Raw genomic sequence first — 13,313 nt, forward strand, 5'->3', positions numbered from 1 at the left:
TCTGAGCAGGGAAAGTTGCTTCTGTGAGCATTACCAGTCTGGCCCGGGACAGAGAGCCTGGTCCCAGGAGTTAGGGAGTGAAGCCCATTCCACAGATGTGCCCCTATCAGGCTCATTTGGCTGTGGTGCTGGAAATCTTTAGCGGCTAGAAGTTGCCCCCTCTAGCAAAATCCCCGTTCAAGTGTCGGAGAAGCAGCATGACCTGGTGGATAGAGCCAGGGCCTGGGAGTCAGAGGACTTGGGTTCTAATCCCAGTCCTATTCTAATCAGCTGCGTGATCTTGGGCGAGTCGATTCACTTCTCCGGGCCTCAGTTACTTCATCTGTAAAACGGGATTGAGACTGTGAGCACTTAACAAACACCATACAAAAAATAATGTCAATAGTAGGTGTTAACGTGGGCTCAAGCCCGCAGGACTTCTCAAAAAAGGAAAGCAAAGCCGGGGCTGCTAAATACTAGCTAGGGACATCAAATGGGGTCATTTGAGTTTCTCGGGACAAAGCATAGTTTGGCTGCATCTTCACACAGAGCAATGATGAGCCCTCAAGAATTTCTCCCAAATCATTCCATTCCCATCATCAAGGGGGCATTTTTGAAAGACTCTTAGAGTCCAGTAGCCTTCGCGTCTCCATCCTAAAAGTCAATTTGACAGCCAGCTTCGTGGGGGGTATGGAAACAGGAGAAAATTCAAGCCCCTTACTCCTCTCATGTATAAATTATTGCTTTTTGTGAAAGACAGACCCCAGGGCATCTAATGAACTAACAGCAGAAATGAAATAATGAGGTCCAGCTGTTTCTCCACTACTGCATTTAAGTCACATGTTCGAGCTTGGGAGAGTTCAAGGTAACAGAGTTGACACACATGTTCCCTGTCCATTAGGAGCTTGACAGTCCAGAGGGAGAAAAGTAGGTGTATTTCTTTCTAATCCAACTCTGTTAAAATGCATCCCACTTAGCTTTAGCAATTTCTCTCAGTGGGTTAGATCCAAATCCCTTAGGTTGAGAGACACCCAGTTTCTAGGTGTTGTTGCACTCGAATTAATGGGTACTTTGAGATTAGTTGTTGAGCCAGAAACGAGTGAAAAAGTTAATCAAAAGTCTCAAAAGCTATAATAATGTTGGTATTTGTTAAGCGCTTATTAAGTGCAAAGCACTGTTCTAAGCGCTGGGGGGTTACAAGGTGATCAGGTTGTCCCTCATGGGGCTCACAGTCTTCACCCCCATTTTCCAGATGAGGTAACTGAGGCCCAGAGAAGTTAAGTGACTTGCCTAAAGTCACACAGCTAAGTGGCGGAGCTGGGAATAGAACTCATGACCTCTGACTCCCAAGCCCGGGCTCTTTCCACTGAGCCACGCTGCTTCTCTAAAAGCTATATGATAGCACCATGTCCTTTACTGTAATTTCCCCAAACCCTTACTGCAGGAATGTATTTGCATGTGTTCCTCGTGGGCAAAGCAGTGTTTCCTATTTTGTCTGTTTTTGACCCAACGCCTTTAGTTTACTAGTTTTGACGTCTGTCTCCCGGCCTCTAGACTGTAAGCCCATTTTGGGCAGGGACTGTCTCTCTTTACTGCTGAATTGTACTTTTCAAGTGCTTAGTACAGTGCTCTGCACACAGTAAGCATTCAATAAATATGATTGAATGAATGAATCTTGCTCCAGACCCTTTCCTCCTTCTTGCCCTTTTCCTTCTTTGGACTGGATTGATTTTCCAGAACGCCCAATGGTTTGGGGCTGGAGGAGAGGGAGAAGGAGGGGTTAAGAGACAGAAGACTGCAGTCTCCGACTTGACTCAGTCTGCAGTGGATGCCCTCGGTGGGGGCTGCTGTGTGAGGGACTAGCAGAGCGAACTCTCCTCCCTGCTCCGAACCAACAGGAGTTGCTTCCACTCCTGAATCACTCTGTGTCAATCAAGCCATCATATTTATGGAGCACCTACTATGTGCAGAACACTGAACTAAGCACTTGGGAGAGTGCAATATCACAATATAACAGACTGTCCAGGAGTGAATCTCCTCTGGGACCAGACCCAGCTTTGGAAGAGAAGCAGCATGGCGTAGTGGATAGAGCACGGGCCTGGAAGTCAAAAGGTGAGCTTGTTGTGGGCGGGAAAGTGGCTGTTTGTTGTTATATTGTACTCTCCCAAGCGCTTAGTACAGTGCTTTACACAGAGTAAGCACTCAATAAATATGATTGAATGAATGAATGTCATGGGTTCTAATTCCGACTGGGCCATTAAGTCTGCTGTGTGACTCTGGGCACTTCACTTCTCTGGGCCTCAGGTACCTCATCTATAAAACGGGGATTGAGACCATGAGCCTTATGCAGGATGGGGCTTGTGTCCAACCCAATTTGCTTGTATCCACCCCAGGACTTAGTACAGTGTCTGCCACATAGTAAGTGCTTAAAAAACACCAGTATTATTATTATTATACATTTGGTCCATTTGCCCTGGGTGGAGGGAGGTCCTGGTACCGTGAAAATACAATGAAGACGCCAGATTTGCTCTTCCTCCTGGGAGATGAGTGAAGGAGGAGGAAGCGAAATATAGGAAGTTGGTTGTTAGCTGGTTTGTATTTTTTCACTAAAATGAGTCCAAGGGGAACGTGAAGTAGGAAATGGCGCAAGAAAAAGGAAGTTTAGGATGCAACTCACTGTGTCTCCTCCAGGGCCACTGGTTTTACGTAATAATCACTGGAGTATAGGACCACATTGGTCACTTGTTCCACTGAAAGAGAGATGGAAAATCATTCCTGTAAATAATTTCACTTTTATCTGGAAATTATTTCATTAGAGTCTGTTTCCTCTGTCAGGGATCATGCCCACTAACTCTACTGTACTCTCCCAAGCAATCAGTACAGGGCTCTGCACATACTCGGCACTTTGTGAAACCTGACCCTGCTCGGGGGGAGGGTTAGCTCCTTTCAACCAGGGCCCTAGTTCTCTATGGAGACAAGGAGTTTCCCATAGTATCCTGCACTGATAAAATAGGATTTGAAGACAGGGATGGGGTCCTTCACCTTGAAACCAAATGCTTAAAGGGCTCACTACTTCCCAAAGGGAGGAGGGTTATCTTTCCCATGTCACCAGTGATGATGCCAAAGAAATAATTATGGTATTTGTTAAATGTTTACTACGTGCCAAGCCTGGTACTAAGCACTGGGGTGATATATAAGCTAATCAGGTCACACATAGGGCTCACAGTATAAGTATCAATCAATTAATCATATTTATTGAGTGCTTATTATGTACAAGGCACTGTACTAAGCGCTTGGGAGAGTACAACACAACAATATAGCAGACATACTCCCTGCCCGCAGTGAGCTTACAGTTTAGGGGGGAAGACAGACGTTAATATAAATAAATAAATTAATGATATATACATTAGTGTTGTGGAGATGAGTAAAGGGAGCCAGGGAGATGCAGAAGGGAGTGGGAAACGAGGAAATGAGGGCTTAATCAGGGAAGTCCTCGGAGGGGACGTGCCTTCAGCAAGGCTTTGAAGGTGGGGAGAGTAATCGTAGGGTCGGATACAAAGAGGGAAGGCATTCCAGGCCAGAGGCATGATGTGGGTGAGACGTCAGTGGTGAGATGGAGGAGACTGAGATAGAGTGAGTAGGTTGGTGTCAAAAGAGCCAAGTGTGCAGGCTGGGTTGAAGTATGAGAATAGTGAGGTGAGATAGGAGAGGGTAAGGTGAGTGCTTTAAAGTCAGTGGTAAATAGGAGGGAAAACAGTAATTGAACCCCCATTTTGCAGATAAGGGAACTGAGGCCCGGAGACGTTGAGTGACTTGCCTGAATAGCAGAGCCAGGATTAGACCCTGGGTCCTCCGACTCCCAGGCTTGTGATCTTTCCACTAGGCCATGCTCTTTCTCTCAGAAACAACCTGACAATCAGCAATGAGGGCACCGATTCCCCAAGGCAATAATGGATCTGGGGATAGAACCCATAACTATTTATCAAACCAATGGTCCAGGGCCTCTTCCTGACTTTGATTTCTGCATCCCTTGGATTTGGAGAAACCCTCAGAGTAACCCTTGGGCTAAATATTTTCATAAATCCCAAATGCAATGAAGGAGTAGCATCCATCTTGGGACACTCCAGGAATACGGTAAGAGCAGCATACTGAAACCGTATGTTTGCTTTGGGTAGGGAACGTGTCTACCAATTCTGTTGTATTGAACTCTCCCAAGAGTTTAGTTCAGTGGCCTTCCCTGACTAAGCTTTCCTTTCCTCTTCCCCCAATCCCTTCTGCATCACCCCGACTTGCTCCCTTTATTCATCCCCCTCCCAGCTCCACAGCAAGTATGTATTTAACGTATGTCTCCCCCTCTAGATTGTAAGCTCAGTGTGAGCGGGGAATGTGCCTGTTATATTGTTACACTCAATAAATACAACTGATTGAGATCTCATTTCTTGACAATATTGCCCTTCTTGAAACTGCCACGGCCCTCCCCACCCTTTACATCATTCCCTCCCCCAAAACCCATCCGAACAGCCTCAACTATACGCAGCTTGTAGGACCCCCGCCCCATCATGGGGAAGCTTCCCTTCATCCTTGATATGTTCCTTTCTCCGTCACTGCTCCTCTTCGCCATCACTGAAACCTGGCTCTCTTCAGAAGACATGGTCTCCCCTGCTGCTCACCTTTTCCCACTCCCCCAGACTCACTGGGAAAGGAGGAGGTGTTGGCTTCTTTCTCACCCTCCAGTGCCACTTTTGCACCATTCCACCTCCCCCATCCCTTTCTTTACCCTCCTACGAAGGCTTCACCATCTGCTTCTACCACCCACTCCAGATTCTAGTAACGGTCATCTTCCGCCCCCCAGGTCCCAACCTCCAATTTCCTTAAGCATTTTGAGTCCTTTCTCACATTCCCTCTCTCTTTCTCCATATCACATTGATCCTTAGGGACTTTAATATCCACAGAGAAGTTTCTGATGATCCTTCTGCTGCCCACCTTCCATCATTCCTTAACTCCACTGACCTCCTGCTCCACCCCACATTGCCCACTCGCCAACTTGGACAGACAATCGATCTCATCTGTAGTCACTGCACATTCTTTACCCTCACCAACTCTGAAATCCCTCTATTTCAACCTCAACCTCCTCACTTGTCTTCTCTCCCATGCACCTCCTCCCTGTAAATCTGTACCGTTCCCCGACAGAGACCTCTGATTTTTAGACCCCATCCAATTTTCTCAGCTCATCATGCCCCACTTAGCCTCCATATCCAAACTACCTTCCCTTGTTGACCAAACTGACACTCTCAACACCACCCTCTCTACTGAACTCAACTCCCTCGCTCCCCTATCCTTCCGTCGATCTCGTACCACTAACCCACAGCCCTAGATCACCTGCTATGCCTCTTTCACTCTTGTGAACGAGCCACGGAGTGCTGCTGGTGGAAATCTAAATAGCAGGCCAATTTTGTCCATTTCAAGTTTATCCTTGCATGCTTTAACTCTGCCCTCTCCTCTGCCTGGCAAAATTATTTCTCCACCCTTACTGACACCCATGTCCATCACCCTCACCAGCTGTTACTGACATTTAACTCCCTTCTCGGGCCCCCTACTCCTCAAGTCCCTCATCCCTTGCCCCCAGTGACCCGGTCACCTACTTTATTAGAAAATTGACACTATCAGGTGTGATCTACCTAAAATCTCCCCTGCCCCTCCTCAGGTCCTCCCCCCTCCTGCCCCCTCTTCAACTCTCCCAGTTTTCCCAGCAGTATCTCTAGAGGCAATCTCCTGCCTCCTCTCAAACTCCACCTCCTCCACCTGAACAACCAATTCCATTCCTTGGCACCTTATCAATTCCATTCCTTGGCACTTGCCCCCTCCCTTCTTCCCTACCTAACACCCTTCTTCAATCATTCCCTCTCCAGTAATTTCTTCCCCACTGCTTCCAAACATGCCCATGTTTCCCTTATCCTAAAAAAAATCTCCCTGGACCCCACGGCTTCCTCCAGTTATCACCCCATCTCCCTCCTACCATTCCTTTCCAAACTCTTTGAGGGAGTTATCTACACAGCAGCGTGGCTCAGTGGAAAGAGCACGGGCTTTGGAGTCAGAGATCATGGGTTCGAATCCCAGCTCTGCCACTTGTCAGCTGTGTGACTTTGGGCAAGTCACTTAACTTCTCTGTGCCTCACTTACCTCATCTGTAAAATGGGGATTAAGACTGTGAGCCCCATGTGGGACAACCTGATTCCCTTGTGTCTACCCCAGCGCTTAGAACAGTGCTCTGCACATAGTAAGCGCTTAACAAATACCAACATTATTATTATTATTGTTACACCCACTGTCTCAAATTCCTTTCCTCCATTTTTCTCCTTGACCCTCTCCAATCTGGCTTCCCCTTCACTCCACAGAAACCGCCCTCTCAAAGATCACCAATGATCTCCCTCTTGCCATATCCAACGGCTTCTATTCCATCCTAATCCTCCTCAACCTCTCAGCTGCCTTTGACTCTGTTTCCCCTTTTCCTGAAAAAATTATCCAGCCTTGGCTTCATTGACACTGTGCTCTCCTGGCTTTTCTCATCTCTCTGGCCATTCATTCTCAGTCTACTTCATGGGCTCCTCTGTCTCCCTCAAGATTCACTTCTGGATCCCCTCCCTTGGAGAACTCATTTGGTCCCATGGCTTCAACTGCCACCTCTACGAGGATGATATCCAAATCTTCATCTCCAGCTCTGATCTCTCTCCCTCTCCACAGTCTCACATTTCCTCCTACCTTCAAGACATTTCTACTTGGATGTCCTGCGCAGTAATACAATCACTTATCCTGCCTGGATTACTGCATCAGCCTCCTTGCTGACCTCCTAGCCTCCTGTCTCTCCCCATTCCAATCCACTTCACTCTGCTGCCTGGATCATTTTTCTATAAAAATGTTCAGGACATGTCACCCCACTCCTCAAAAAACTCCACTGGTTGCCCATCTACCTCCACATCAAACAAAAACTCTTCACCATTAGCTTTAAAGCAGTCCATCACCCTGCCCCCTCCTACCTCACCTTGCTACTCTCCTACTACAACCCAGACCGCACACTTCACTTCTCTAATGCTAACTTTCTCACTGTACCTCTATCTCACCGCCGACCTCTTGCCCACATCCTCCCTTTCGCCTGAAACGCCTTCCCTCCTCAAATCTGACTGATAATTACTCTCTTCCTCTTCAAAGTCTTATTGAAGGCAAATCTCCTCCCAAGAGGCCTTCCCTGACTAAGCCCCTCTTTCCTCTTCTCCTACTTCCTTCTGTGTCACCCTAAGCCCCTTGTTCATCCACTGTTCTGGCCCCATAGCACTTATGTACATATCTATAATTTATTCATTTATATTAATGTCTGTCTCCCCTGCTCTAGACTGTAAGTTCGTTGTGGGCAGGGAATGTGTCAGTTTATGATTATATTATACTCCCTCAAGCACTTAGTACCATGCTCTGCACACAGTAAGTGCTCAATAAATACGATTGAACGAATAAATGAATTATGTCTATGGTTTAGTTGCTCATATTTTACAAAGGTCAAAACAGATATTGTTGAGAAAACCTTTCCCATGTGGCAAACTGATGATGCGATGCTATAAACACTCCTACAGCACGTGTGAGAGTGACCAATTCCAGGAGGTGTGGTGAAGAAAGAAGGGGAGATCTCCAAGCTACCTGCCAAATTCAGAGGGAGTCCAGGACTAATTATACCTGGGACCAGAAACTTGGATAGTAAGTGCTAGATTATAGCACTAGATCATAAGAACCTTGAGGGGAGGGAACTTAGGTTTTGCTAGGTTGTACTCTCCCAAGCAGTGTTTGGTAACTACTCAATAAATGCCATTGATTTTTTTAAAAATGGAATTTGTTAAGCAATTACTATGCACGAGGCACTTTACCAAGGCCTGGGGCAGATACAAGATAATCAGGTTGGACACAGTCCTTGTCTCACATTAAGGCTCACAGTTTGAATCCTCATTTTACAGATGAGGGAACAGAGGCACAGAGAAGCAGAGAAGGACACACAGCAGACAAGGGGCAGAGCCGGGATTCAAACCCATGTCCTCTGCCTCCCCGGCCTGTGCCTTTCCCATTAGGCCGTGCGTGCTGCTTCTCAAACAATCTGAATCAATCTTGATTGATTTCAGAAAGTCCTGGCTAATCAAGGACATACATTCAGCCTAATTTTAAATCTTTTGGATGCTATTCCAGTCCATGCCACTCAATCACCTAACTTTTCCTTGCCACGTCCTAACTCACCTCGTGGCTCTTCTACTACAATTCACTCCTCTAGAGCTAACCTACTCACTGCACCTCAATCTCGTCTATCTAGCCACCAACCTCTCGCCCACATCCTGCCTCTGGCCTGGAACACGCTCCCTCCGAAGCAGCGTGGCTCAGTGAAAAGAGCACGGGCTTTGGAGTCAGAGGTCATGGGTTCGAATCCCGGCTCTGCCACTTGTCAACTGTGTGACTGTGGGCAAGTCACTTAACTTCTCTGTGCCTCAGTTACCTCATCTGTAAAATGGGGATTAAGACTGTGAGCCCCATGTGGGACAATCTGGTTCCTCTGTGTCTACCCCGGCGCTTAGAACAGTGCTCTGCACATAGTAAGCGCTTAACAAATACTAACATTATTATTATTATTCATACCTGACGGACAATTACTCTCCCCACTTTCAGAGCCTTACTGAAGGGACATCTCCTCCGAGAGGCCTTTCCTGACTAAGCCCTCATTTTCTTTTCTTCTACTCTCTATTGCATCACCCTGACATGCTGCCATAACTCTCCCCTCTCCCAGCCCCTCAGCACTTATTTATACGTCCTTAATTTATTTATATCAATGACTGTCTCTCCCTCTAGACTGTAAGCTCCTTGTGGGGCAGGGAATGTCTGTTATTTTTGTTATATTGCACTCTCCCAAGCGCTTGGTATAGTGCTCTGCACACAGTAAGCACTCATGAAATACAATTGATTACTTGATTTATCAATGGACCACCAAGCCTGCTGCCCAAAAAAGAGGTTATTCGGTCCCCATGCCACAGTATCAGCAACCCTTTCTCCAGCCATTACAGTAGAAACAGTGGCTGTGTTGTCTTCTCAACCTTTAGAAAGTTGGGAAGGTTGTGGATGAGGCTGCAGTTGTGACTATTGACACAGTCACGGTTGTGTCCCCACTGTGACAGTTGTGAGCCCATTGTGGGCAGGGATTGTCTCTATTTCTTGCTGAATTGTACTTTCCAGGCGCTTAGTACAGTTCTCTTTACACAGTGAGTGCTCAATAAATATGATTTATTGAATGAATTGTGTCTGCTGACTTGAACAGCTCTACCTCAACTGCGAAGAGTTTGAAACTTTGTTCTTCTAGCTGCAATGGCCTACTGTTTAATTGTATTTATCGTTGTCCATGAGTTTTGTGTTGTTTTTGTAATTTCACTGCTTTCTTCAGTGTCAACCCTCTCTCCACCTCCCCACCTTTAGATTGTGAAATCCCTGGGGATCAGGGATCATGTCTAGAACTTGTCTAGTGCTCACTGTGAGCATGTAACATGTCTGTCAACTCCGGTGTATTGTATTCTCCTAAGCACTCGGTACAGCGCTCTACATGTTAGAAGCGCTCAACAAATACCATTGATGATGATGTCTAATTGTCATCCTTGTGATTTTTCAAGCACCTAGAATAGTGCTTTGCATAATGTAGGTCCTTAATAAACACTATTAAATGAACTGAATAACTGAATGAACTGCTGTTGCAAAAATGGGAAGCAGCGTAGCCTAGAGGATCAAATATCAAACTGGGAACCAGAGAACCCGGATTCAAATAATAATAATGTTGGTATTTATTAAGCGCTTACTATGTGCCGAGCACTGTTCTAAGCGCTGGGGTAGACATAGGGGAATCGGGTTGTCCCACGTGGGGCTCACAGTCTTAATCCCCATTTTAATAATAATAATAATGTTGGTATTTATTAAGCACTTACTATGTGCCGAGCACTGTTCTAAGCGCTGGGGTAGACACAGGGGAATCAGGTTGTCCCACGTGGGGCTCACAGTCTTAATCCCCATTTTACAGATGAGGTAACTGAGGCCCAGAGAAGTTAAGTGACTTGCCCACAGTCACACAGCTGACAAGTGGCCGAGCCGGGATTCGAACTCATGACCTCTGACTCCAAAGCCCGTGCTCTTTCCACTGAGCCACGCTGCTTATCTTCAAATTCAAATCCAGGCTCTATGACTTTTTGCTGTAAGACCTTGGGCAAGTTACTGAACTTCTCGGTGCCTGGGTTTCCTCGACTGCAAAAGGGGGATTCGATACCTGTTTTCCCTCCTGATTAAACTGAAAGCCCCGTGGGGGACAGGAACTGTATCCGGCCTGATTGACTTGAACCTATGCCGAGGCTTAGAACAGTGCTCAACTCATAGTAAGCCCTTAACAAATACCGTTTTAAAAAAAATTGGATGCATCCGTGTAACTTGTAGCAGTCATGTAACTTTTAGCTCTAAGTAACTTCTTAGTGCCAAGAAGTGAATTTTCAGTTTTTATCTGCTCACAAAAGTGACATAGAAATAGCTTTTAACACCTGGAACTCTGCTGAGAGGATGAGATTAAGAAATCTTAAAGGTCCTTGTCCATCACCTTTACACCTGGAACTCTGCTGAGAGGATGAGATTAAGAAATCTTAAAGGTCCCTGTCCATCGCCTTTCCAAAGTCATACCTGACACTTTAATTTTCTTCACCACCTTCTCTGTATTGTTGTTCACAGTCACTGTGACAGGAATAGGTTCACCATGGAAATAGATCTAGAAAGGATGGATACGTGAGTCAGTGTCTACTTTAATTCAGGAGCCGGGCTGAGTAATAAAACGATGACAGCCTTGTCCAAGAGCATCAGAGAAAAACACCAGCCGGGAAAGAAGCCGACAAATATTTTCAAACTCTCTTTTTGGTCTCGATTCGGGTTTCGCTAAATCTTCACATGCTTTGCCGGGACGTTAGCCCTCCAGGGTCCTAAGTGGGGTCCTACTGTTGTCCTGAGCCCCCTGTCACTCTTACCTACCTGCCCATTTGGGGAGGTGTGATTAGTTGCGAGTTAGCTCTGACTAGAACTTCCCAACTAAAGACTTTGGTGTTTCACCATGCTGCCATCTTTGACTCCATTATACCCTACCCAACTCAGGAGCCTGCATGGTGAAATCAAAGAAGCAGTACCCGGAACCTAAATGCTTCCCACTGACCAAGGTTGGGAAGCACTAATTTAGATTTAACCCTCTCTTAGAGTTGGGGCTGGAGAAATCAGATGCTCAAGTGAAAAGTAAATGAATCCCCTGACTGGACTAACTACCTCTTTGCTGAGAGAGATTGTCAGATGCAGTGGCTTGTCAGACATGAAAAACTGCCAGGCTGTTTCCGTCCGGGGTTGCTGTCCCATGTCAGCTGGGGCATGTTGTACTTTACGGATCAGCAGGCGCACAGAATTCCTGGGAGAGAGAGACCAGAAATTGCATATTAGTATCTCTGGCCAAGACCAGAAATTGAATATTAGCATCTCTGGCCACTACCTTCAAACTCCTCTCCTCTCCCTGCCTCTCTGTTGGTGTTTCTATGGAACAAATCCGAGGGAGGCAGGACCGCATGATGTCCTTGGAGGGCGGAGAGCCTTCCTGCCTTCAGCCTCGGCACCTAAAAGGCCCAGTGAGGAGGAGATGACTTTTCGCTTTTTAGACGTTCTAAATATTGTTTTTCCCAGGTTGATAAATAATAATCACAATTATTATGGTATTTGTTAAGCGCTTACTATTTGCCAAACACTGTTCTAAGTACTAGAGTAGATACCAGGAAATCAGGTTGTTCCATGTGGGGCTCACAGTCTTCATCCCCATTTTACAGATGAGGTAACTGAGACCCAGAGAAGTTAAATGACTTGCACAAGGTCACACAGCAGAAAAGTAGGTGGAGCTGGGATTAGAACCCAGGTCCTCTGACTCCCAAGCCCATGCTCTTGCCACTAGGCCATGCTGCTTCTATAAATGCCAAGTGAAGGACAAGGAAAGAATGAGAAGGGAAAGCTTAGCTTGGCCACTTGTCTGCTTTGTGACCTCAGGAAAATCACTTAAATTTTCTGTACCTCAGCTACTTAATCTGTAAAATGGGGATTAAGATTGTGAGGCCCATGTGGGACATGGACTGTGTCCAACACATCTCCTCCAAGAGGTCTTCACTGACTATGCTCTTTTTCTCCCACTCCCTTTGGCATCACTCGAATTTGCTCTTTCATCCCAACCTCAGCCCCACAACACTTACGTACATATCCATAATTTGTTTATTTATATTTATTTCTGTCTCCCCCTTTAGACTGTAAACTCATTTTGGGCAAAAAATGTGTCTGTTATTTTATTATATTGTACTCTCCCAAGTGCTTAGTTCATAGCTGCATGATGATTGCCTGATCTTGTATCTACCCCAGTGCATGCAGTGTCTGATGATGATGATGTTAAGCGCTTACTATGTGCCAAGCACTGTTCTAGGCGCTGGGGTAGATACAAACTAATCAGGTTGTCCCACGTGGGGCTCATGGTCTTAATCCCCATTTGACAGATGAGGTAACTGAGGCCCAGAGAAGTGAATTGACTTGCCCGAAGTCACGCAGCTGACAAGTGGCAGAGCTGGAATTAGAACCCATGACCGCTGACTCCAAAGCCCGTGCTCTTTCCACTATGCCACAATGCTCCTAATGTCCGGCACATAGTAAGTACTTAACAAATACAATAAAAAAAAAACCACCCTAGGACATGAACTGGCCAATTGAGGCTGGTCAGTGTCCCATGGCACTGGGACTTCACTCATTTTCCTCAAGAAAGGAACAGTCTTTAAATTAGGGGGAAATGATGGACATAATCCAAAAATGGTAGACCTAATCCAATGTTGGTTAAAGGACCCACCTCCCTTTCTCTCTACCCACATATAGTCCCACAACCACAGTCTTACTTTTTGGAAGTTTTATCCTCCTCGTCTGCATTGTCTGTAGCAAACGCTTTAACCTCAAAGTCCACACCGCAGCACTGTCAGGAGACCAAAAGAGAGACAGAGAACTTTGAGATCCTAATGTCCTAGAACGCGGATTTCACTTTTCCCTCCTTCCTGTGGAATATTAAACGTGACCTTATCCTCACATATTTATGTTTTATAGTGAAGTATTTCAAAAGAGAATTTACATTTTTTGGTAAATACGGTAAAGTTCGGTTATAATGTGGTTACGGTCTTAATTCGATGATGACCCCGATAAGACCCTTCATTACGTTGCTTACAGAAGCTTGCCTGAAA

At 46.0% G+C, this 13,313-nt stretch overlaps 1 protein-coding gene across 1 annotated transcript in view; it reads right to left on the reverse strand.

The window, feature by feature from the left end:
* The window catches only part of SAG (S-antigen visual arrestin), a 54,534-nt gene that overhangs the window by 24,765 nt on the left and 16,456 nt on the right, over nt 1-13,313 (reverse strand). The window contains exons 6-9 of the mRNA XM_029069585.2: nt 12,978-13,051; nt 11,335-11,470; nt 10,708-10,792; nt 2,657-2,729 (exon numbers count right to left, since the gene is read on the reverse strand). Of these exons, the coding sequence (XP_028925418.1) occupies nt 2,657-2,729; nt 10,708-10,792; nt 11,335-11,470; nt 12,978-13,051 (368 nt within the window). The remainder of the gene's footprint in view (nt 1-2,656; nt 2,730-10,707; nt 10,793-11,334; nt 11,471-12,977; nt 13,052-13,313) is intronic.

The sequence above is a fragment of the Ornithorhynchus anatinus genome, chromosome 1 (genome assembly GCF_004115215.2).
Source record: "Ornithorhynchus anatinus isolate Pmale09 chromosome 1, mOrnAna1.pri.v4, whole genome shotgun sequence".
Lineage (NCBI taxonomy): Eukaryota > Metazoa > Chordata > Mammalia > Monotremata > Ornithorhynchidae > Ornithorhynchus > Ornithorhynchus anatinus.